This window comes from Peromyscus leucopus, chromosome 6, assembly GCF_004664715.2.
Source record: "Peromyscus leucopus breed LL Stock chromosome 6, UCI_PerLeu_2.1, whole genome shotgun sequence".
In the NCBI taxonomy this organism is placed as follows: domain Eukaryota; kingdom Metazoa; phylum Chordata; class Mammalia; order Rodentia; family Cricetidae; genus Peromyscus; species Peromyscus leucopus.
The window spans coordinates 113,528,495-113,551,232 of record NC_051068.1 but is presented as its reverse complement, the minus strand read 5'-3'; the positions used below and the strand labels follow the sequence as shown (position 1 = coordinate 113,551,232).

The window sequence follows — 22,738 nt, the reverse complement described above, 5'->3', positions numbered from 1 at the left end:
TCAAGTTTATAAAGATGAAGCCCAGGTAGGGGAAAAATGTGTTAGCCACTAGTCATACATGGTACTGACTAATGTAACCTTAACAGAATCCTTTGTGAAAAGTCCATCACTAGTTGAGATGCACTTTCAATTATATAATCAAGATCCTTTTTAAAATAGGGATTTACCTGCCATAATCTGGATTACTTCCTTATTCCCACCATGCTTCTAGACATCTTCTATAACAGCATTTTCTCAAGGGTTACCTGCACCTTGGGATGCACCTAGAGTGTTATGCATTATAGGATGAATCAGGTAGAACTGAACAATGTTTTTGGGTACAGCTCAGGATTGTGCCTGCTTTGTGACCAATGATCATGAGAAGGAAGTCCTCATCTTCCACAAGTTAGGACATTAGTCTGGCTTTGATATGTAGACTGTACAATTTCTCAGCTGGGTCAAGGCTATATGATATGTAGCCAGTGATCTATATCCCAGTGACAGAAGAATGCTCACATTTGTACAATAGTAAATGTGTTAGTAGTTGAGGATTAGCATCTGATGTCTATAAAAGCCCTTTGGTTAACTACCACAGCCTTTCCTGTTGTTCCACATATAATCATTAAACTACAATGATCACACACACATACACACACACACACACACACAATGGTGTTTATATAGCAAAGGTGCTCTGTTTTTCATGAAACCATTCATGAGTAAGGCATAAATGCAGTCAACAAAAGTGGGAATTTTCCAGTGAAAAATTAAGGTGACAGGCTTACCTCTATGTAATAGCAACAATAGCAGAAAGAAGGAGCGGGCACAGTGATGCTACGTTAATTTTCTGATTAATTTTCCTTCTCAATAGTACATGAAGAAGCTGAATATGCTCAGTCTGCCATGAAAATGCTGGGGATATGCACAAGATGGAACAGCACATAATGGCACAGAAAGGGAAAAGTCACCAGGAACACATGAAGCAATTAACTGAGAAGAAAGAGGCTCTTGGATGTCAGGTAATCCATCCCACAATATTCACACAGAATAGGCAGAGAACATATAAAAATTAATAAAACATGCTCACTCCATGTTTGGAAAGTGGGCTGGTTTGTTGTTTAATAATCTATGCAGTATCTCAAATAACATAGAAGGGTAATTATTGCATTACACCATTGTCTTAGGGTTTCTATTGCTATGATAAAACACCAGGACCAGGAGCAGCTTGGAGAGGAAATAATTATTTCTACTTATAACCCTCAGGTCATACTCCATTTTGGAGGGAAGTTAGGGCAGGATTTGTGTTAGGAACCTGGAAGCAGGAACTGAAGCAGAGACCATGAAAGAGTGCTGCTTACTGCCTTGCTCCATGGCTTGCTCAGTCTTTTTATATATATACTGCAGGACTACCTGTTCAGGATGGTACTGCTAATTAATCACTAGTCAACAACTAATTAAAAAAATACTGTATAGGCTTACCCATAAGGTAATCATACTGAGGCATTTGCTCAATTGTGATTCCCTCTTCTCAGATAACTTTTCAACTTGTCAAGTTGACAAGACAAACAAACAAAAACAGGGTAGCAAGCCAGCTGTAGAACTGTGCTGTTTTTCCACCAACGCAGTGGCTGCACCTGAATCTGCAGCTGTTTCAGTCAGTAATTGCGGCTCTGCAGTTACTGGCCCACTTCTCAGGCAACAGCCTGGCTGAACTTTTACAATCCTGCTGGATCCACCTCCTGCTGCTGCCACCAAATGTAGTTTTTATCTAAATATCTATCATTCTATTTACCAAAAAAGACTCAAGTCATAGGCTGGGGTGAAACCCGGCTAACTCAGAGGTTAAGGAGCAATTAGCTGACCTACCCTCCTCACCAGCATCTCAGAAAGAGAGTGTCATTTCTATCACTCCAAATAGGGTGGCCACACTTGAAGTCCCTCTCTAGTACTTCCTGTGTGTCTTTTTAGATGTATTTTCTGGACTTCCTCTGACTCTCTATGATTACTTTCTGTCAACTAGTTGCTGCCTCTGCCTCCTGACACAATGTTAGTTTTATTTAATTAATGTAAACACAAACTTGGGATTCACAGTGTTATCATATATCCCTCAACGCAACTGGGCTTAGGTGACCTAGTAGTGGTGAGTATACATCCTTCCATGAGGAGATGCTCACTTGTGCCTGGACAGGTCAATTTTGACTTATGGTCAAACTACCCCTCTCAGGCTTCAGGAGTACTACTGCTGACTATACCCTACACCTAAGGAGAAGTTGGAAACTATGGAAACACATGAGCTTTGTTTCACGCTGTCTTGGGCCACAGGGACAGACAAGGCCTACTGATGGTCTCTGCTTGTTTGTGCCATTAAACATTCCTGTTACTGGGATGAAAACAATCAACAATTAATGGTGATTAGACATGAAACCATCAGATCTTGATCATCCCTGTTGTGAGCTCTTTTCTGTCAGCATAGAAACAAAAGAAACAGGTCTCTTTATTAAACTAAACTATGCTTTCTATGAACTCTCTGACAGTCTGTTCTGTTCTGTTTGTGAACTCCACTCATCTTTTCCCCCCTGTGCTGGAAGATCAAGCACAGAGGATTGGATGCAAATAATCCACCAAAAATAAATCCCCAACCTCTTCCTCATTGTATCTCACTCCCTATTACACAGTTGCTCTCCTGTAAGCCAATATCACTTCTGCCTTCATCAATGCACTGTTCATTTTGAAAGTCACCGATTGACTTCAGTTTGCCTGTTCTCGGCAAGGCCTATCACGGCTACACATCTCAGTCAACTCTTGCTACTATCACAGAACACTATAGACTGGGTAGAGAAAAAATGTACTTCATGTATCCAGGCTGAGTGAGTAGTCCAAGAACAATGTCTCATCAAAGTCAGTGTCTGGTTAGGGCACCCTTTTTGGTTCACAGGCTGCTGTGTTCTCTCTGTCTTCACATGGTAGACTCAGAAAGCCCTGCTCTCTTCCTTTTCTTACAAGGATACTGACCATGGGAACTCCTCCTGCTTAACGTCATCTAAGTCTGATGATCTGTGAAGAGCTCCCATGTACACTGAGTACCAGGGATTCAATAGACAAATTGGGGAAGGTATAAACATTCAGACCATAGTTCTCTACAATTATCATTTCAATATCAAACATTGCTTCCCCCATTTTATGATTGTTTTTATACACACGTATACATCCACAAGAATGGATTCTAGTGGAAGAAGTTGATAAACACAAAATAAGCTCACAAATGTAAAATTCATTTTGTAGTTATACATAATATATGTGTATTTACACACATACACATATGTATGAAATATCATTATCATCCCAGTGAGATCTACATGACACAGGACAAGAATTTATCTCTGTTTTGTTAATGGCTAGATTCTGAACACTTTGAACTGTGCCCAGCATATAACAGTTCTTTTCTCTCTCTTCCTCCCTTCCTCTTTCTCTCTTCTTCCTTCCTTCTTCCACCACCCCTTTCTTCACCCCACCTCTCTCAGAATGGGACAGGGCAGACTTTACGGTGTATGGAGATAAGATGGAACTAATTTGACTCTTAACAAAACTAGACATTGAGCAAATATAGGCTTAAATTGATGTGAAGTTCAAGAGTCAGATCATCCTACAAAGTTACGCACGACAGTGAGACTGGCCCGTGAGCTGGAGGAACTGTCTATCACCAGCTCCAGTGTGTTGGTGCTTTTCAGTAACATTGACTGAATCACCCAGACAAGCAACTTTGGATCATTCTAAATGTCCCCATCATATTTTAATCTTGTCAGCTGTTGAATATGCTATTTCCTGTCAGTTTAAATTCTCTACCATCTTTATTCAGTGTTATTCTATTTGTCTTTCAATATCTCTTCTATACCCTTTCTTAATTCGTGTGTGTGTGTGTGTGTGTGTGTGTGTGTGTGTGTGTGATATGCACATGTGTGTATTTGTGAGTGCATACCTATGCAGAGACCAGAGGAAGATTTTGGATGCCCTCTTCATCAGTCTCTGCCTTATTACCATGAAAGAGGGCTTCTCACTGAAATTGGAACTAGTCAGGCAGCTATCAAGCATCAGCATCCTCCTGTCTCAACCCCACACAGTTCTAAGTCTAGTGCTTTCTAAGTGGGTTCTGGGGTTCTCAGTTACACATACTTGCACAGCAAATCCTCTCACTCCCTGAGTCATCTCATCCATATTTAATTAATTTTCCTTCAAATTATACTTGATCACTTTCCTTTTTACTCATTATATATTCATAATAAGTATATATCTGGTAGCATTTATTTATGCATACATGAAAATGGCATATTGTCTGTTTTTTACTATATACCATGAGACATTCATGGTTAATTTATCATAAATTGATGTCCATTTTCTTGTACCACTTATTCTTTCTTTTACTGCTTATCTATATTTCTTTTAATGCCTATCTTAGCATTTTGGAAGAGAGGCTGTCAATGAGACCTAATTGTTACAAATGAGGTATGAGTAGAATTATGCATGAAAATTCACCCATGATATGTTCTTAATGAGAGGAGACCTAGACTCTTTCCTTTTCCCTTTATTTACTGGATGGAATGCCTATGATGAGGACTAATTGTGAACCATGAGGTATAAAAAAAAGAGAGCTAACTGCTGACTCCACATGGGAGACCTTGATCGGGGGATGTGGGGATGTGGGGTGGCTTGGGAGGGAGGGCTGGGGTGGGAAGAGGGAGGAGATGAGATCTTTGGGTGGTATGCAGAGTAAGTAGAAAATTTCTTAATAAAGTAAAATGAAAAAAATCTAAAAAAAGGAAAAAAATAAAGAAGAAAAGAAAAAAGAGAACTAAGCAGAAATAGAATAGTAAGATGTCCCTTTGTGAAACAGATCCAAGTGCTCTTTGTCTTGAGCCCCTGAAAAGGCAAATGAACTATCAAATGCTTAAACCACAGTGTTCTGGAGGCAGTTCTACTATCAGTGAGTCAGAGTCTAGTTGGTAAACACCCCAAGACACTTTTGAATTCTACATTGACCATGGCATTATGATCACCAAATATGTAATGAATAAGCCAATCATGGTATTAAATAAGACTAGATGGGGTTGGCTGACGTGTCTCTCACATGATGTATAGTGAGCCAAACTTCCCTTCCCCAAGTCTCACATGTACTATAGGGAGCCTGTTCATTCTGCAGGCATTTCAGGGTTTACAATATGACTTCAGGGAAACAGTTCCTATGCAGATCAGAGCACATACTGAAAACACGTACATGACTGGCAATAAAGAGCCCTAGTAGCTTCTCTATCAACAACATTGTCATATGAAATTGTTAAGAAAAAGGGGGATTTGGGCAGGTTACTTTTCATAGAGGATAAATGTGGTAAAAAAATCAATTATTCTCTAAATCAGACTTGTCCATGGATAGACTGTAAGGTCTCTGCCAAGTTATTTAGCCTATCCCTCTGGTGCTTTTACCCATCTATAATAAAGAGGTAATTTAAAAAGTCATCTGTAGGCTCCTTCTCAGGATCAGTAAGATAATGAACACAAGATATCTGTACCAGGTATTTCCATACAGACATATTTATTAACAAGAATATTATAGAAAATGGGTCATTAAATACTTGGACATGGACTAGAGTTTTGGTTGCATGGAGCTCTGGACTCATGTGGTACTCATGTGCTGTGATATGTTTGAACATTTATAACTAATTAAGTTTTTCAAAATGTTGTCATCTTGGATTTTTGGGGTAAGCTTTTTAATCCAATAACAAGTGTCTGTATCAGAAAGAGGCAGAGAGAGAGAGAGAGAGAAAGAGAGAGAGAGAGAGATAGAGAGAGAGAGATTTAACACAGAAAAGAATAAAACAGAGAAGTAGAGATGGTAATGTCAAGCAAAAGAAAGAGATATGGCAAAAACCTGAAGCTGAAGAGACTCCAAAACCATGAAGAAGCAAGGAATAGTGTTACCTTAATTGCTGGGAGGAAGACCACTTCTTCTAGATGATTTTGGATTCTGGCATCCAAGATATGAGAAAGGAATTTTCTGTATTTTAAGCCACTTGATTTGGCATTTTGTTGAGGTAGACTTAGAAATTACTAAGATTTAGCCACTGAAATATGGCATGGTACCATAACAAATACTTAGATCCATGGAAATAATTAGAGGTTAATTTTAAGAGGTACAGTAGGAAAGTTCTAGATTGATTTAAAAGGAATGTTGGTGAAAATGTGGGCACTTAATTTTCTGGTGAGGGCTCAGAATGAAGTGAGGAGAATGTCACAGAAAGCACCTGCCATTCCAAGGAATGATATTATCATTAATAATATAGTGATGGGAAAATCAATGTAAAAGAGACTTTTGTTAAGGCACAGGAGAAAGTGAGGAGTATGTGACTAGAAGTTGGCAAAAGAATCTTTTTATGCAGTAGTAGAAAACTTGGCTAAATTAATTAACATTTGTGCAGGAAAAGACATGCTTGTAAAGATGAATTGTAGCCCGTGTGATTTGAAGGGGAAGTCTGGTTTCTCTTTGTTGCTTAGAGAAAATGTGTTAGGGAAGAAATTCAATAGGAACCAGTAGGAGACTTTTGACCTGTCCATGCAGATTCCAAAGGATGCCACAGTTAGGAAATTCCTCTTGGGAAAGGGACTATGCAAAGAAAGTCAAGTGTGTGGATGGAGAAATTGTTGTTGCAAGTTGGGCATGTGATACATGGGTCCTCTCAGTACTTCTGCAAGGACAGAAGTGAAGGTGGGATGGATATTAATGAAGAATCAGTAGTGCACCATTTTCTGTTATTGTACAGAACCCTAGTGTGTACATAGAAGACTCATGGGGGCTCTCAAAATATTGAATCAACAGCACTCTAGATGATGGTTTAGATAGATTTATATTTAGAATTTGTACATTCATGTTTATGTTTAGAAATGGAGCTAATGCCACATTAGTTATGGAATTTTACAGATGTTAGAATGCAATGGATACACTTTGCATTTGAGGCAAATGTGAATCTCACAGGTCCAGAAGGCATTCTACAGAAATTCTGCTACTTCAATTCAGCAAGTCTAAAACAAGGTCATAGGATTATCCATTCCAACACAGGCTACTCCTCAAGAAAAAAAAGAAGGATTACCTTTCAGTTTTTCAAATATGTGTCCATGTCCTAGCCACCAGAACCAGGTTCCCCTGAATGTCACCTTCTGATTTGTTTTTTAAGATGGCATAATTAAGTTATAGGTCTTAACCATGTTGGTTTTCTTTCTGGTGGGCACCTTGTCTAATTGACTAATAATATACATTAAAGAGAGAGGCAGAGGGAAATTTGAAAAAGACAGAAGTCAAAGAAAGAGAATATGAAATATCAATGAAATGACAAATGCCATAAGAAGCCTGAGTCGGCTGGCACTCAGAGACAAGCATTCACCCCCGAAATCCCCATGGAGCACACAGCCCTACCCACTTACCAAACATTCAGGTGTTTGACCCAAGTATGAGACAAGAAAATACTGTCATGTTTTTAATGTGCAGTTTGTGCTATTATGATTTGATAGAGGCCCAGGAAACTAGTCCAGCTTCACAAGCAGTAAGCTCTGATGACCATGCCTTGAATAACCACCATTTGAAATGCCTTCAGGATGCAGTATTGTACTGACAGCCTTTTTGTTTGACAGGTTTTCATGGCATCAGAAACGATGAAGGCCCCCATGTGCTTGGTGGAAAATAAGAACAAGCAGCTGTCGGTGAATCCAGGTGCCATCCAGATTCTTAACAGTATTTCTCAGCCTGTGGTGGTGGTGAGCATTGTGGGAATGTACCGCACAGGAAAATCGTATCTGATGAACTGCCTGGCTGGACAGAACCATGGTGAGTGTTGTCATGGACAGAGGCCAATTGCTTGAACTCCTTATAGCTTAGGTTCTTATTTGTGATAGAGCTACATATGGGAAAGCCAGTCTACCCAAAGAAGAAAAGTAAATCTTGACCTTGAGTTAATTACAGGCATCAATTCCTTTTCTTGTTTAAATTTTGTTGATGAAATAACTTACACTGCTCCTCAGGATCCAATTAATTTGTTTTAACCTTCACTTACTCAACAGTTGTAGTTATGTCTACTCTTTTTAAAAAAATTTTTTGTTTTCTGAGTGGAATGTATCCATTCCAGTAAGGTGACTTTGTTATTTAATGTGTAATAATTCTTCTGGGCTCCACATTCCATCATGAGTACACCATACCTCATTTACCGATTTTTTAAAGTAATGTACAATCTCTGTATGTTTCAAGTCTTCTATTTTATTTAAAAATTTAATTTAAACATTTATTTACATGTACATTTCTTTTTTGAGTCTAGTTTCAGGTATCCCAGGCTAGCCTTGAACTCATTGTATAACTGGAGATGATGTTGAATTAATCTCCCTGTCTCCACTCAGGCTTTAAAGCCTGTTTGTTCAGATTCGTTCTTGTCATCAGCAGCCTTCACTTAACTTAGCTCAGAAGACGCTCTCTCATTTCCATCTTGGACCCTTACTTAGCATTGTCCACATAGCTAATTTCTTCTTGCCTCTTGAAATAGATGGTAAATGAAGTCAGATGCTTATGATGAAGTGGAGACATGGAGACACCACCATTTTATTTTCAGGGGTGCTCTGCCATGTTGAAATGAAACAGTTCCTTAGCTGCCTGATCTATCTGCTCTTCCCTTCAGGCTTCCCTCTGGGCTCCACAGTACAGTCTCAAACCAAGGGCATCTGGATGTGGTGTGTGCCCCACCCCACCAAACCAAACCACACCCTCATCCTTCTAGACACTGAGGGTCTTGGGGATGTAGAAAAGGTGAGTCAGAAAGAGAGTGACAGATGAAGTTACTCTTGATTTCTCCTTGTGTTTTAATAATCTCCTGTAATTCAACATATGGAATGTATTCTGTCTAGAAACAAAACCATAGAAGATGTCTTGAACTTGATGCTTTTAGCCACATTTCTCAGGAAAAACAGACACCAAATATTGCATAGTGTTAGATAAAGCATTTATTTCTTTTCAAAGAAGTGAATAATTAGACTGCATTGAACCAATCGTCTTTTAGTGGCTCAGTCCTTTGGAATTAGCTCTGGAGACACTGGTGAGAAGAGGAAAGGTTCTGCCCTGATGCAGGTCTCATAACCATGTGTATCCAATGACCTTAATCTGCTGCTATTGATGCATCAGTATTTAAACAAGGTAGGCTCCCATGAGAGCAGACGTGGGGTGCTTTATTGGCATAAGCCCCTTGATGAAACCCTGTGGAATATAGAGAGGAAGGAGTAAGGTAGAGGGAAATGGGCACATTCCCCAAACTTACTCTATTCCATGGAAGCTGTGTTTCAAAAATGATTCCTCTGCCTTGAACTGGAACAACAATTCATAACTGGAAGTCTGCCATGGAGACATTTCTCATCACCAGGCTAACACCTCAAGGTGTTATTCATCACCACTCACTTGCATGTTAGTTCTCCCTAGAACTTTGCCACTCAGCATGTTATGGGCTTCATCACAAGCTGGGAGGTGTAAAGCTGACCTAAGAGGGAAGCAGAGAGGCAATGATCTATCTCACAAGTTAAGGAAAGACTTGAGAGCTACCTTCTGAGGTATTAGGCGAAGAGTGCATTTGGAAGTTAGCATTTAGTGTTGATGGCATTTACTATGGATATTTATCTTCTAGACACAGAACATTCAGCAAGGCTGTGAAACCCCACTCCCAGGGTTTCTATAAAGCCAAACATTTTTAGATGAATTTTCAGATATTTTTATATTATAAAATAGATTAGGCAAATGATATTTCTTGTCTTTCTTTTTTCTTTTTACTTTGAAACTGACTTGTAAAGAAGACATTTTTCTGTAAGTCTTTATATCTTTCCAAAGTGGAGTGAGAGAGTCTATTTTCCTTTAGAACCATATACCAAACAAAGTTATATTCCCAGTATTTAAGGATTTTATTCTTTAGCACAGTTCATACTATTGATTTTTCCTAACTAGTTACTTTTAAATTTTGTTATATGGACTCTTTCACCAAAAAGTTCATGGAGAATCCCCTACCAGTCAATTTTAGTTTTACATTTACTTAAGGACTCAGGACTAAACTTCATAAACCATTCAGAGAAAATATAATTTCTGGATTATGCTATAATTTAGACAGTAGTATAATTTATATAAGAAAAATTGCCCGACTTTTAAGGTCCTTTGTCATCTTGTCTCAGAATTCAGTCCAACCTTTTACCCCCTCCAGTAGCAAACAAAGTAACTTTATGCTGATTGGAAGGATTTCTACAGTACCGTATCTTTGATGGTGCTTCTGCTGGCTTCTACCTTCATGTTAGCATCAGTCCATCATGTCCTCATTTCACCAAGTCCTTAACACATAGCAGTAGGCTCCCAGAACATCTTAGCAAGTACTATTTTTCCAACTGTCTAAATTAATGCTTTTCCATAAGACATATTCAATTTTATCTATGAAGGTCTTGCAATCCTCTTATCTATAATTAATAGGAAAGCTCAAGTTTGTTGAATTCATCTTATAAATTTACTATTGGCATTACTTTCAATGATTTGTCCATGAAGTATACAGACAGTATGAAACATCTATTTGTCATAGATAGCTGCATGTTGGTTTTAATTGGGTATAAGTCAAGTCCTCAGTTGTGTAAAGGGTATGGTACAAGGCTCAAATGTATTCTGAAAGAATAAGCGCTAGTACCTACTACTGAACATCTAATTTTACTTCAGATACCATGTTGGGTTTTTCTATAGCACTATGTTATTCCATCTCATTGCTTAAAAAAGAAGGAAAAAGAAAACACTGTAAAGAAAATATCACTTAAGTTCTATTATCAAGAAAATGTGATCACAAAAATTTCCAAAGCAATAGTTGAAGCAGAAATGTGTGCTCCTGTCCTTAGAGCTCGTTCCTCTGCAGAACTAATAGAGTAGTTGAAACAGTAGTTGAAAGCTCAAGAGAACAAAGATTGGATGAGCTTTAAATGAGAGCTAAGAAAAGAATTGGCCCCAAAGACCATTGCCGGTGTGCCTTCTAGGGTGACCCTAGGAATGATGCCTGGATCTTTGCACTGGCTGTTCTTCTGAGCAGCACTTTTGTCTACAATAGCATGAGCACCATCAACAACGATGCCCTGGAGAAGCTGCAGTATCCTTCAAAGAGTCAAGGTTTTAGTTTCTATTGAAGAGCTTTTGGTAATGAGACTCAGGTATGGCTGAGTTGCTAGTGGTCGATCAGATGGAATAGAAAATAAAACAAAATGTTTATACCTACTTTTTAAAGAAAGGGATTGTGGGGATTGTGATTTTGAGTTCCTTTTCCTTAATTGAGTCCTGGTTATGTGACAAAACTCACAGAGCTCATTAGAGCAAAGTCCTCCCAAAGATCTGATGCAATAGAAGATGTTAGAGAGTTTGTGAGTTTTTTTCCAGACTTTATCTGGACTGTACGGGACTTCACCCTGGAGCTGAAGTTAGATGGTCACTGCATCACGGAAGATGAATACCTGGAGAATGCTTTGAAACTGATTCCAGGTATCAGAGCTTGAACCGGATATAGGGTATCTTAGTAAGGGATGGGATCCACTGAGTACTGCCCATCATGTCTGGAGTAACATTGGCTTTTGAAGCTAGACTGAAGTCCATAGAAGTGGGACCTGGAAGTTGGGTGGAAATGCTTAAGGCCAGGAATTCAAACTCACCCGAGAAGGGCTGAGCCCAATACCAAACAAGGATACTTAAAGTCAAGTTGTACTTTACCCAAGATGTACCTTAGACTCAAATGAGAAAAAAAAAAAAAGGGAAAGTTTTGAAGACTGAGCACTTCTATTTGCTACGTTGGCCTCTGCTTTTATTTGCTGAAAGCAATTAAATGTTTATTTGTTAGACACAAAATCTCAGTAAAAAGCTCCCTATTGGAACAGTCTATTTCACATATTAAGTCTAATTTTGTCAAAGTATAAATACAACTTTCTAAAACTGGTACTGGTATATTGTCCATAAAATTATTTATTTAAAAAAAAAAACATGAAGAAAACTATCTCCTTAAACAATGGGGAGGAATGTATTGGGCTGCTGTTACCTTGATGGTGATATGGCCATTGAAATCACACACACAGTAGCATGCATGGGGCCTAAAGGAAAAAAGAAAGAAAGGAAAAATGTGACATGAGTGGGGGAGGCGTTAATCTAGAAGGAGAAAGGAGCTGGTGGGAGGGGGTGAGAGGGAAGTAATGTGTGAATATTATCTTATAGTCTTGTATATGATACCTTCAAAAATAAAAATAGTCATGTCCAGGAGTACACAAAATGAATTCATTAGTATTTTTGAAGGGCTTTTTTTCCCCTTTGGTCTCACTATGCTTTGTCTGGGCATTTTTTTTAACCCTACAGATCATTTGCTTATATATTATGGTTCCCAGTTTTTTTTTTTTTTTTTTTTTGTGTGTGTGTGTGTTGGTTTTCTATGTGCAAAGGTGAGTGTGTGTGTGTGTGTGTGTGTGTGTGTGTGTGTGTGTGTCTTGGTGTCTGTATGTGTTTGTTGTGCTTTTTCTCAGAATACTTTTTTTTTCCTATTTGCTTGTTTAGCTTGTCCTATTCTAGGGGTTTTTTTTGGGGGGGAAGAGTGGGGCTTGGGACAGAGTTTCTCTTTGTGTAGTTCTGGCTGTCCTAAAACTCATTCCATAGACCAGGCTGGTCTCGAACTCACAGAGATCTGCCTGCCTCTTCCTTCTGAGTGCTGGGATTAAAGGTGTGTGCCACCACCACCCAGCTCTAGTTTATTTTTTATTTTATCTTATTATTACTATTACTAAATGTCTGTTTCCTAATGAGGGGTGAAAGGAAGGGAATGGATTTGTGTGGGTGGGAAAAGGCAGAGTCTAGAAGCAGCTGTGGGAGGAGAAACTATAAGCAGAATATACTGTATGAAAACAAATTTATTTCAATAAATTAATCAATAAAATAAAAATAATGTAAATCACTCCCTGAGGGATATAGCTCAGTTGATAAAGTGCTTGTCTAAGGTGTGGAGCCCTAGGTTTGATGTCTAGTACCTCCTAATCTAGGTGTGCTAGTATACTACTATGGTCTCACATTCACCAGGTGAAGGCAGAAAAATCAAGGGTTCATGATCATCTTTGGCTATATAGCAAATCCTAGGCTAGCCTACACTGGGATATTTAAATCCTTGTATAAAAAAACAAAACCAAACAAGCAAAAAACCTGGAAGTAAAAGCATGACTTAAAAAAAAAAAAAAACCCATCAGATATATCCATGGACCTCTCTGTTTTTCCTCTTCCTCAGGGCATGGTCCCCAAATCCAGACATCCAACTGGCCCAGGGAATGCATCAGACAATTCTTTCCCAGGAGGAAATGTTTTGTCTTTGACTGGCCAGTGAGTGACCCACAGCTCTTAGCCAAGATTGAGAATATACCAGAAAGCCAACTGAATCCTAAATTCCAGAAGCAATCGAAGACTTTCTGTTCTCATATCTTCACCCATGCAAGTACCAAGAAACTCAAAGAGGGAATCCTGGTCACTGGGACTCGTGAGTCACTTTTGAAAGGTTTATGTTTTCTGTGGGTCAGGACAGGGTGAAGTCTGGATTCTTTGGTAGGATTATCAGTACTTTTATTTGCTGTATTATAGAAACATGGGAATGAAGAAATTTGTTTCATACATGGAAATTCCCGTTTCTTTATTAACGTTTCTCTATTTAGGAAAGAGAGAAATCTGTGTGGTGATGTCATATAAGATGATAGTTTCTCAATAAAGACATTTAAAAAAAAACAAGTTTTATGCTGGATGTTTTGGTACACAGCTGCAATCCCAGTTATATAGGATGCTGAAGAAGGAGATCCCTAACTTGATGTCAACCAAGGCAACTTAGCAAATTGTCTCCAGATAATAGACGAAAGAAGGCAGAGCTGAGCTCAATAGTCTAGCAAGTACTTACAATGGGCATCAGAACCGGGAAAAAATAGCTAGCAGGTCAATTATTTAAATGAAAAGTAGATATTAAACAGGGATATAGGCATAGTTCAATGGGAGGGCACTTGACCAGCATGCAAATAAGGCATACAGCAAGCATGCCAAAGGTTTAAGGTTCAGAATCACAAAACATATTAATTAAAAATAGATAAATTAATAAATATAAAGCAGAGCTGTGGCTATAGCTCAGTAGAAGCTCACCTAGCCTTCATATAGGACTATAAGTTCAACCCCCAGCATCACCGTCTATCAGCCAACCAACAAAAGATTTTAGTTGGCTTACATGAGTCAGAAAAAGAAACAGAAGGCTAAGAGTGCTGTACACGGTTAGTGAATGAGTGAGAAACAAATTTGAACTTAATCTTCTTTACAGAACTGACTTTGTGGCCATGGGACCTCTGCAGTAGCTCATGCTAAGATGGGTCCAAGCTTCATTAACATCTGTCTCATTGCCTTGAAACTCTTGACTTTTTTGGACAAAGGCTCAACATTTTCATCTGGAAAGGGGCTCACAAAAAAAAAAGATTTTTTTCTATGTAACAGGATACTTCATTTCTTTTGATGGGAAAATGTTCTAGAAATCCTTTGAATATACTGCTTTAATCATTAATTTAATTTTACAGTGTGGTGAAGAACAACAAACCTAACTAAATAAGAAACACAGTTGAGATTTTTACATGAAAATGGATTCAGAGAAGCAGGATGAAGATAGGGACAAGGAGTAAAATAAAGGAAGAAAAGAGAACTTTATATTCAGTATGATGGGGCTTTTGAAGATGTTGGCCATCACATCGTGTAAAATAGAGAGTGAAAAATTTCTAGCATAATCTATATATCATATTTCTTTAGGATTAGGGACTCTCGTGGAGACCTATGTGGATGCCATCAACAGTGGGACAATTCCTTGCTTGGAGAATGCAGTAAAAACACTGGCAGAGCGTGAGAACTCCATAGCTGTACAGAGGGCAGTTGACCACTACAGTGAGCAGATGGCCCAGCGAGTGAGGCTCCCCACAGACACACTCCAGGAGCTGCTGGATGTGCACACAGCCTGTGAGAAGGAAGCCATTGCTGTCTTCATGGAGCACTCCTTCTCAGATAACCAGTGGGAGTTCCAGAAGAAGCTTGTGGTGATATGCCTTAGCCTTTGTTTCTCATGCCTGTCCTTCTGCCATAAGCCTCTACATTTTGATTCCATGTTGTCTCTGTCCTATCATGAAGGAGCCAGGGTTCTTATGGGTAACAGAGTTCTTCACCACAATAATATCCTCTTCTCTATTAGCTGTTTTTAATTTTTAATAGTTCTTCAGAAAAATATGTGTACAGGTGTTTTGCCTATTGTACACCCGCATATTAATGGTATGCAGTGCCCATGAAGGAAGGCTGAGATGGTACATTGGATCTCCTGTATCTGGAATTACAGATGGTTGTGAGCTCTCCTGTGGATGCTAGGAATTGAAACTTCCTTCAGAAAAACAGTCATTGCTCTTGACTGCTGAGCCATTTCTCTAGCCCAACTTCATTTTTATTGCTATAGAATAGGTTGGTATGTGCTTAGTGTCTTTAAATATATATATTTATAAGTCACAGTTCCTCAAGTCAGGTGCAACATTGGATATATGGGTCTCTGCTCAGTGCATCCCATTTTTAAATCAAGGTGTCAAGGAGACTTAGCTCTTGTCTAAAGGCTCTGAGAATCCCTTCTGTCTTCAGTGTGTTAAGGGGGCATTCTGTCCTTTCCTCATTTCTCATCTCTGGTTTTCCTTGTCTATAATCAACTGCAGAAAGTGATTTTGGCAGGTTCCTATGGTGAAGTAAATATCACTTCTTTTTTTTTTCACCCTTGACAAAGTTTAAATATTAAAAGCATGACAATAGCTGGGCGTTGGTGGCACATGCCTTTAATCCCAGCACTTGGGAGGCCGATCTCTGTGAGTTCAAGGTCAGCCTGGTCTACAGAGTGAGATCCAGGACAGGCACCAAAACTACACAAAGAAACCCTGTCTTCAAAAACCAAAAACCAAAAACAAACAAACAAAAAAAATGTCAAATGTTTTCTTCCTTAGCAGTTTTCCAGACAATATGTGATATCTGTCAATCAGAGCTGACCAACTGTTAAAAAAGTGTCTCTATAAATTAATGAGTTCGTGTATACTTCAGAGAGTTGACACACTGAAGCTCTTTTGGTTATGACTGCCCCCCTTGGTCAGTTAAACTCCAGTTGTTGAAGTTGTCCTGTGCTGTGTACTGATGTGGTCACAGGATTAATGTCCATCTTATTCTGAGATGATGAAGGATGTAGATGCCAAGTGTCCTTGTGGCAGCAACATCATTCTGATGACCAGAGACACTGTCATAACATTTTTCTTTTACCCTGTCAATGACCATTCTAAAAGGGACAAACATCATCCATAGTGAGAAAAGCAGCATGATTGTAACTTAAAAGTATAAATATTAAAACTTGAGTTCTTTTAACTTCTTAGCCATCACTCTTGCTAAAGGAATTTTTGATGCACTAAATTCTCTGTCCATCACAAACCTATTCAGAACTGACAGGTGAATTTCTGTGCAGAAATTTTCACCCACACCAAAGCACATTCTCCAAGGAAGCTGTGTCCCCTCCCAGTTAAACTTTACATTCATTATTGATGCATGGATACTCTTCATCTCAGCCCACAAAGAAGAACAGAGATTACATGCTCACTCACCTCACTTTCATAGCTTTTGAGCTTGAGGCCAAGGAAATTAGGAAGGTTTCTAGATGTCATTCAGAGTTTACCAGGCCAGGGCTAAAGCAAGTCTCCTAATCCTCCTCCTGTCCCAGTCCATTGTGGGGTCATCACATTGCTTCATCCAGCAATATTACAGTGGCACCTTCCTTCTAATAGCTTCTTTGTTTTATTTTCCTGATTCATCTGGCAGGCTGCCATAGAGGAAAGGAAGGAAGATTTCATGCAACGGAATGAAGCATCATCTCTCAGTTACTGCCAGACTGAGCTGGAGAAGCTTTCAGAGCCCCTGAGGGAGAGCATCTCACATGGAGCTTTCTCTGTTCCTGGTGGGCACAGCCTCTACTTAGAAGCCAGGAAGAAGGTTAAGCAGGGTTACAAGCAAGTGCCCAGGAAGGGAGTGAAGGTGAGGAATGAGGGCAGGTATGGTCAGACAGCTAGAGCACAGCTACAGGGGTACGTGCTACTCCTGGAATCGAAGAACCTTCTCTGGAGAAAAATTAGAGTATCTTGTATCTCGGCCATTCTAGTCTTTATACCCACAAAATACTGTATGATAATAAATAACTAACAAATATTCATTTCCTCAGAATAGACTTATAACATAAATCCAAATGAAAGAGAACATTAGTTTATTGAATAATCTGTTACTTTTTGATCAGAGTATACATGTTATTAGAGAAAGAACTTTTATTCTCAGGAAGCCTATGATCTTAGCTGACATGGACAAATAGAGTTATGCTTGCTAAATAGGAACTAGTTATTCAACTTAGAGAGATGGAGGTAGCAGTGGAGATGATAGTGGGTGGTGGTGGTGATGGTGATGCTACCATATTGAGTACTCGTTTTCTAAATTAACTTAGAATTATTTTTCTCATGGGAATATCAGTTTATTACAAATGACAGAATGAATTGGTTTGCAACAGTATTTCTATTGTACAGTTGAGGGGTATGCTGAACAGAAAATCTCACACAGATTTGCAAAAGAAGCAGGGCAACTTCATTCAGAGTGAAGCAATCATTTAGATAGAGAGGAGGCCAACAACAGAGGCCATATAAGTAAGGATATTCAAATGACCCAAATTCCACCCTGGGCCACTTTGAATGGATCTAAAGAAGGCAGAGGCAGTTACTACCATCATAGTTTGAGTTGTTCTCTACTTTGAAGGATAGATTAAGTCATACATTCAATTTCCCTAATACTCATGCCTTTTCTCACACATAATATATCTGATTTTAATCACATGAAGGCTCAGTTGTGCATAGGCATGAGATGCTAAGTATAGGCATCCTTCATAAAATTTCACCTGAAGGACAAAGTTTGCCTGACAGAACTGTGCATGTACTGAAAACTGCTTGAGGCCAGATCTATTATATTGGATGCACTGGCAATATACTTGAATAGAACCTGTCATGACTTGATTGATTTAGGGGTGGAGATACTTAGAATGTTGTTCGGAGAGGAGTGTATATGTGACCAGTGCAGGGATTCAATGGGAGGGTCTGAGGGTGTGTTGTTTTAAGGGGGATATGTGTGCACAGTACACCTGGGTAAAGAAATCAGGCTGGCAAGTGCATCATTACAAGACAGAGAGGATGTATATACTAAACCAAATAAGATAGACTACTAATCTATTCCCTAAGCCTGCCTGCCTCGTATGTGTTTGTGGAACTGTGTAATTGGGCTCCTTTTAATACTCTTTACTCTTTTGGCTCTTTGCTCTTTGGGGGGCCTGACACCCAGCTCCCAGGTAAATACAGAGGCTTATTATTATTTATGAATGCCCGGCCTTAGCTTGGCTTGTTTCTAGCGAGCTTTTTAAGACTAAATTATCCTATCTACCTTTTGCCTCTGGGTTTTTTTTACTTTTTTTACTTCTTTATATCTTACTTTCACTCTTACTCCATGGCTGGCTGTGTGGCTGGGTGACTGGCCTCTAGCATCCTCCTCTCCTTGTTCTCCTGTTCCTGATCCTCTTCTCTCTCCTGTTTTCCTTCTATTTATTCTCTCTGCTTGCCAGCCCCATCTATCCTTTCTCCTGTCTTGCTATTGGTCATTAAGCTCTTTATTAGACCATCAGATGTTAGACAGACAAAGTAACACAGCTTCACAGAGTTAAACAAATGCATTATAAAAGAAAGCAACACATCTTTGCATCATTAAAACAAATGTTCCACAGCATAAACAAATGCAATATATCTGAAAATAATATTCTACAAGAGAACTGCACACAGTTCTGACTGGGGCTGCTACCCAGGGTGGGATATTCCTAGAAAATGAGGCTGGAGAGATAGCAGGAGGCTGTTACAGAGGGCCTTTTAATCTCAGCAAAGAAATCATAGACTTTGTTACAACCACACAATTAAAGCACTCACATGGAAACTAAAGCAGAATTCAAATGTTGCAGTAAGGTTAGTAATTTCATTGAATGATAACTCTTTCATCAGAAGAATACATCTTTCTACTTATCTTCTCTCTTTTGATACCCAGGCAAATGAGGTGTTCCAGAACTTCTTAAAGTCACTGATCACTACTGAAGACTCCATCTTGCAGTCAGATAAAGCCCTCACTGATGGTCAGAAAGCCACGGCAGGTACAGAGGAGGGCTCAGCTCTCAGAGAATTCCTATAAATCCCACAAACAAGGAGATCTCTCCTGTATCCTCTTCCCAATCTCAAAACCACAATTGGGACTGGTGTCACCTGGCAAGCCTGCCAGGACATTTCCATCACTTATGGAATCAGTGGCTACTGATGGGAAGACACAGAGAGTTTCTATAGGGAAATCAGCTTGGTCTCTGAAGTCAGGAGGGTAGCTCTCACTTCTGAATGTCCTTTCTTCCCTCTCTAAAACCCTCGTGGACAGCTGAGCAGGCCAAGAAGGAGGCAGCTAAGAAGGAACTGGAACTAACAAGGCAGCAACAGAAGGAACAAGAGCAGATGATGGAGGCTCAAAAGAGAACCTTTTCAGAAAACATGGCCCAGCTGCAGAAGAAGATGGAGAGGGAAAGGGAGACCCTTCTGAGAGAGCAGGAGAGGGTACTGGAGCACAAGCTGAAGGTGAGGATACATGGGATGGAAGTACCTGCTAGACCCTGGCTCCCCAGGAAGAAAAAGTGTGACATTGTCAAGGAGATCATGATCCCAAAGAGAACCCTCAAAGACATGTATGTGATCATAAAAACCTCAGATCTGCCTAGATCCTGGTCAAGCCCTTAATTCTAGAAACACATCACTTTCTGTAGCATTAGCAACCTAAAGAGTGTTGGAGTGAAGAAATAAAAATATCCACAGGGATTGCTCTTGTGTATGTTAGTGTGGTTTCATTCAAAATGAAAATACCTCAGCCGACCATTCCTAGGAATTTTTAGCACAATAATCCAGGATATCAGTTTGAAATGATCAGATTAGTCAGGATATGAACCTGAAGATCTGAATCCTGCAGTGTCCTTTTCCAGATCCGACTGGTGCATTCTACACCATTAGAGTAAAGTGCAGTCTTTCTCAACCCAGAGCATGACAGCTCAGCTCTCAGGACAGCAGGTAGTTCCCACCATTTGTTACACAGATGGGGTCTGCTCAGCTCGCTGAAACTGAACCTGAATGAGAGTCAAAGCTGCAGCCCTGCCAAGTGGCATTGTGCTTTACTCCATAGTTTTCAGGGCTGTCCTGGGCCCAGGTCCCCTTCATACCAGGGAGAGAATTGCAAACAAATATCTGCCATAGCTACTCTCACTCTTTAGGTCAAGAGTGTGAGCTATTGGACAAACTTGTCAAATACTGTTTTTTATAGTTGGAGGAATCATGTACATATGTGCTCAGCTGCTGACGTTGATTATGAAATATTATAATGCATATTTTTAAAAATGGGCTCTCTCTTTTTATAGGCACTCAAAGAACTAATTCTTGATGGAATTGAGGAGAGATGTGATGATTTAAAAAGAGAAATAAAGCTAAGAGAAGAAGAGATTGAAGACATTAAACACAGCTCCATTCAGGATATTCTTGATATTGCTGGCAATATATTAACTGAAGCACTTCCTATAGTGTGTAATATAGGGATGCAGCTTCTCAACTCCTATATGATAGGCTGAGGATTCCTGTGAAGTATAGTATGAAGGCCTCTTATGTGTTAGCAATACTGTTAAACACACTTTTTTTCATGTGTGTGTCATCATGGTTTCATTCAACAGCCATTTCAAATTAAAGACATATCAAAGAATGTCAGAGGCCAACAACTTCCCCACCAAAAAATCAACTAAAATTTCATTTGATAAATATAAATCATTCATGAAAAAGATGTAGTTAAGGCACAAGGAAAATGGTCCACCCATAAATTCTCATCAACATAACTGCCCAACCAGGAGCTGAACAAATACAATAAACTTGTCAAAGTATACAAGAAAAAGCCCTATACCTTATGCAAAGAACTGCAGATAACTACAGAAGGCTAAGAGGAAGAGAAATAGTCTTCTCCAGAGAAGAGCACACCAATGGGTTATCCAATATCAAATGGTCAACACTGAAAATATACATACAAATAGCACTATACAGACTGAACAGCTTACATTTAGGAACACATATATGCATGCAATAACAATTAATGAAAAAAGAGGCCATGAATTTGAAAGAGAGCAAGGAAGGGTGTATTGGGAGGGATTGGAGGGAAGAAAGCAAAGGAAGAAATGTAATTTCTAATGAATAAATGAATTAATTTCTAATGTAATTTATATAATTAATAATATCAAAAATTAAAAAGGAAAAAAGTAAATGTTTGCAATGCCTATTTCAATCCTGTGCATTATTTATCATAAACTTTTTGTGAGACTGCCAACCACATTTTAATAGGCATAAATATGAGGAAAAAGTATGTTTTGATGAAATAAAATCCTACAAAATGAAGTTAAGAGGTTTACGTTTTACTTGTATTATGAGCAAGAAAAGAACGTTGGCACAATATTTGTTGAGTTTTATGGAGTTGACAGTCTCTCATGTTTGGTGGTAAGAAGGGACATGTTGGAATTATACATCAAAATTTAATATACATATACTTCTGACCTGTAAAATCCATATTCAGGAATTTCTCTCATGGGTCATTTCTCCAAGTGAAAACGTCACTTGCAGTGAAAGATGTGTTCTTAGTTAGGACTTCTATTGCCGCAAAGAAACACCATGGCCCAAAAGCAAGTTGGAAAGAAAGGAGTTAATTGACTTACACTTCTATATTACTGTTGATCACTGAAGGAAGTTAGGACACCAACTCAAACAGAGCAGGGACCTGGAGGCAGGGCTGATGCAGAAACCATGAAGAGATGCTGCTTATTGACTTTGCTTCTCATGGCTTGCCCAGCTTGCTTTCTTATAGAACCCAGGCCCACCAGCCACAGGATGGCACCACCCACCATAGCTGGTCCCTCACACATTGATCAGCTGGATCTTATGGAGCCATTTCCTCAACTGAGGCGCCTTCCTCTGATGACTCTAACTTGCATCAAGTTGACACAAAATCAGCCAGTACAGATATGTCACAGGATGATTGTCTTGTCAAAATTCTGGAACAACTTTAATGCTCTTTTGTTGGCTCTTGGTGATGAACATAAATGGAAAGGGATATTCTTTATCTACCCAAGTTAAAGGAAACCACTGTTTGTACTGATATAAGAAAGTCTTCAGGATTTACTATAACTGAAAGTAATACACACAGTTTGTGAGTGCTGCACTAAGTTAAGAAAATAATGAGGATTTTAATATCTCATTATCAACACATAGTAAAATACAAAATAAGTTAGTATTCATGACTACCACAGGAGTGAAGATAACTGAGGCAGGGTAGAAGAGGACCACTAACATTAAATTAGCTTTTGCTTGAATTTTACATTTCTCATGAATTTACTATTCATATTCATTTAAATATTTTAAAATGACAAACATTAAAAATGCAAACAGTCACATGGAATGAGAGCATTCATGGCAGGATGGAAGTCTTTAATGTAACTAGAAACAGCTT

The 22,738-nt window shown here is 39.0% G+C and overlaps 2 protein-coding genes across 3 annotated transcripts in view; both read left to right on the top strand.

Annotated features, from left to right (window-relative positions):
• Window positions 1–7,739, top strand: part of LOC114681711 (guanylate-binding protein 1-like) — a 41,941-nt gene extending 34,202 nt beyond the window's left edge. For both annotated transcript variants that reach the window (XM_028855369.2, XM_028855367.2), the window contains exons 12-13: window positions 851–998; window positions 7,654–7,739. In XM_028855369.2, the coding sequence (XP_028711202.1) occupies window positions 851–924 (74 nt within the window). In that variant the 3' untranslated portion in view covers window positions 925–998; window positions 7,654–7,739. The remainder of the gene's footprint in view (window positions 1–850; window positions 999–7,653) is intronic.
• Window positions 7,654–21,267, top strand: LOC114681706 (guanylate-binding protein 4-like). Its single transcript, XM_037207146.1, has 10 exons — window positions 7,654–7,846; window positions 8,685–8,812; window positions 11,047–11,156; window positions 11,346–11,542; window positions 13,314–13,559; window positions 14,852–15,132; window positions 16,925–17,137; window positions 19,223–19,325; window positions 19,598–19,791; window positions 20,619–21,267. The coding sequence occupies exons 1-10, from the start codon at window positions 7,660–7,662 to the stop codon at window positions 20,823–20,825; spliced, it is 1,866 nt and encodes a 621-aa protein (XP_037063041.1). The 5' UTR covers window positions 7,654–7,659; the 3' UTR covers window positions 20,826–21,267.
• The last annotated feature ends 1,471 nt before the right edge of the window (window positions 21,268–22,738 follow it).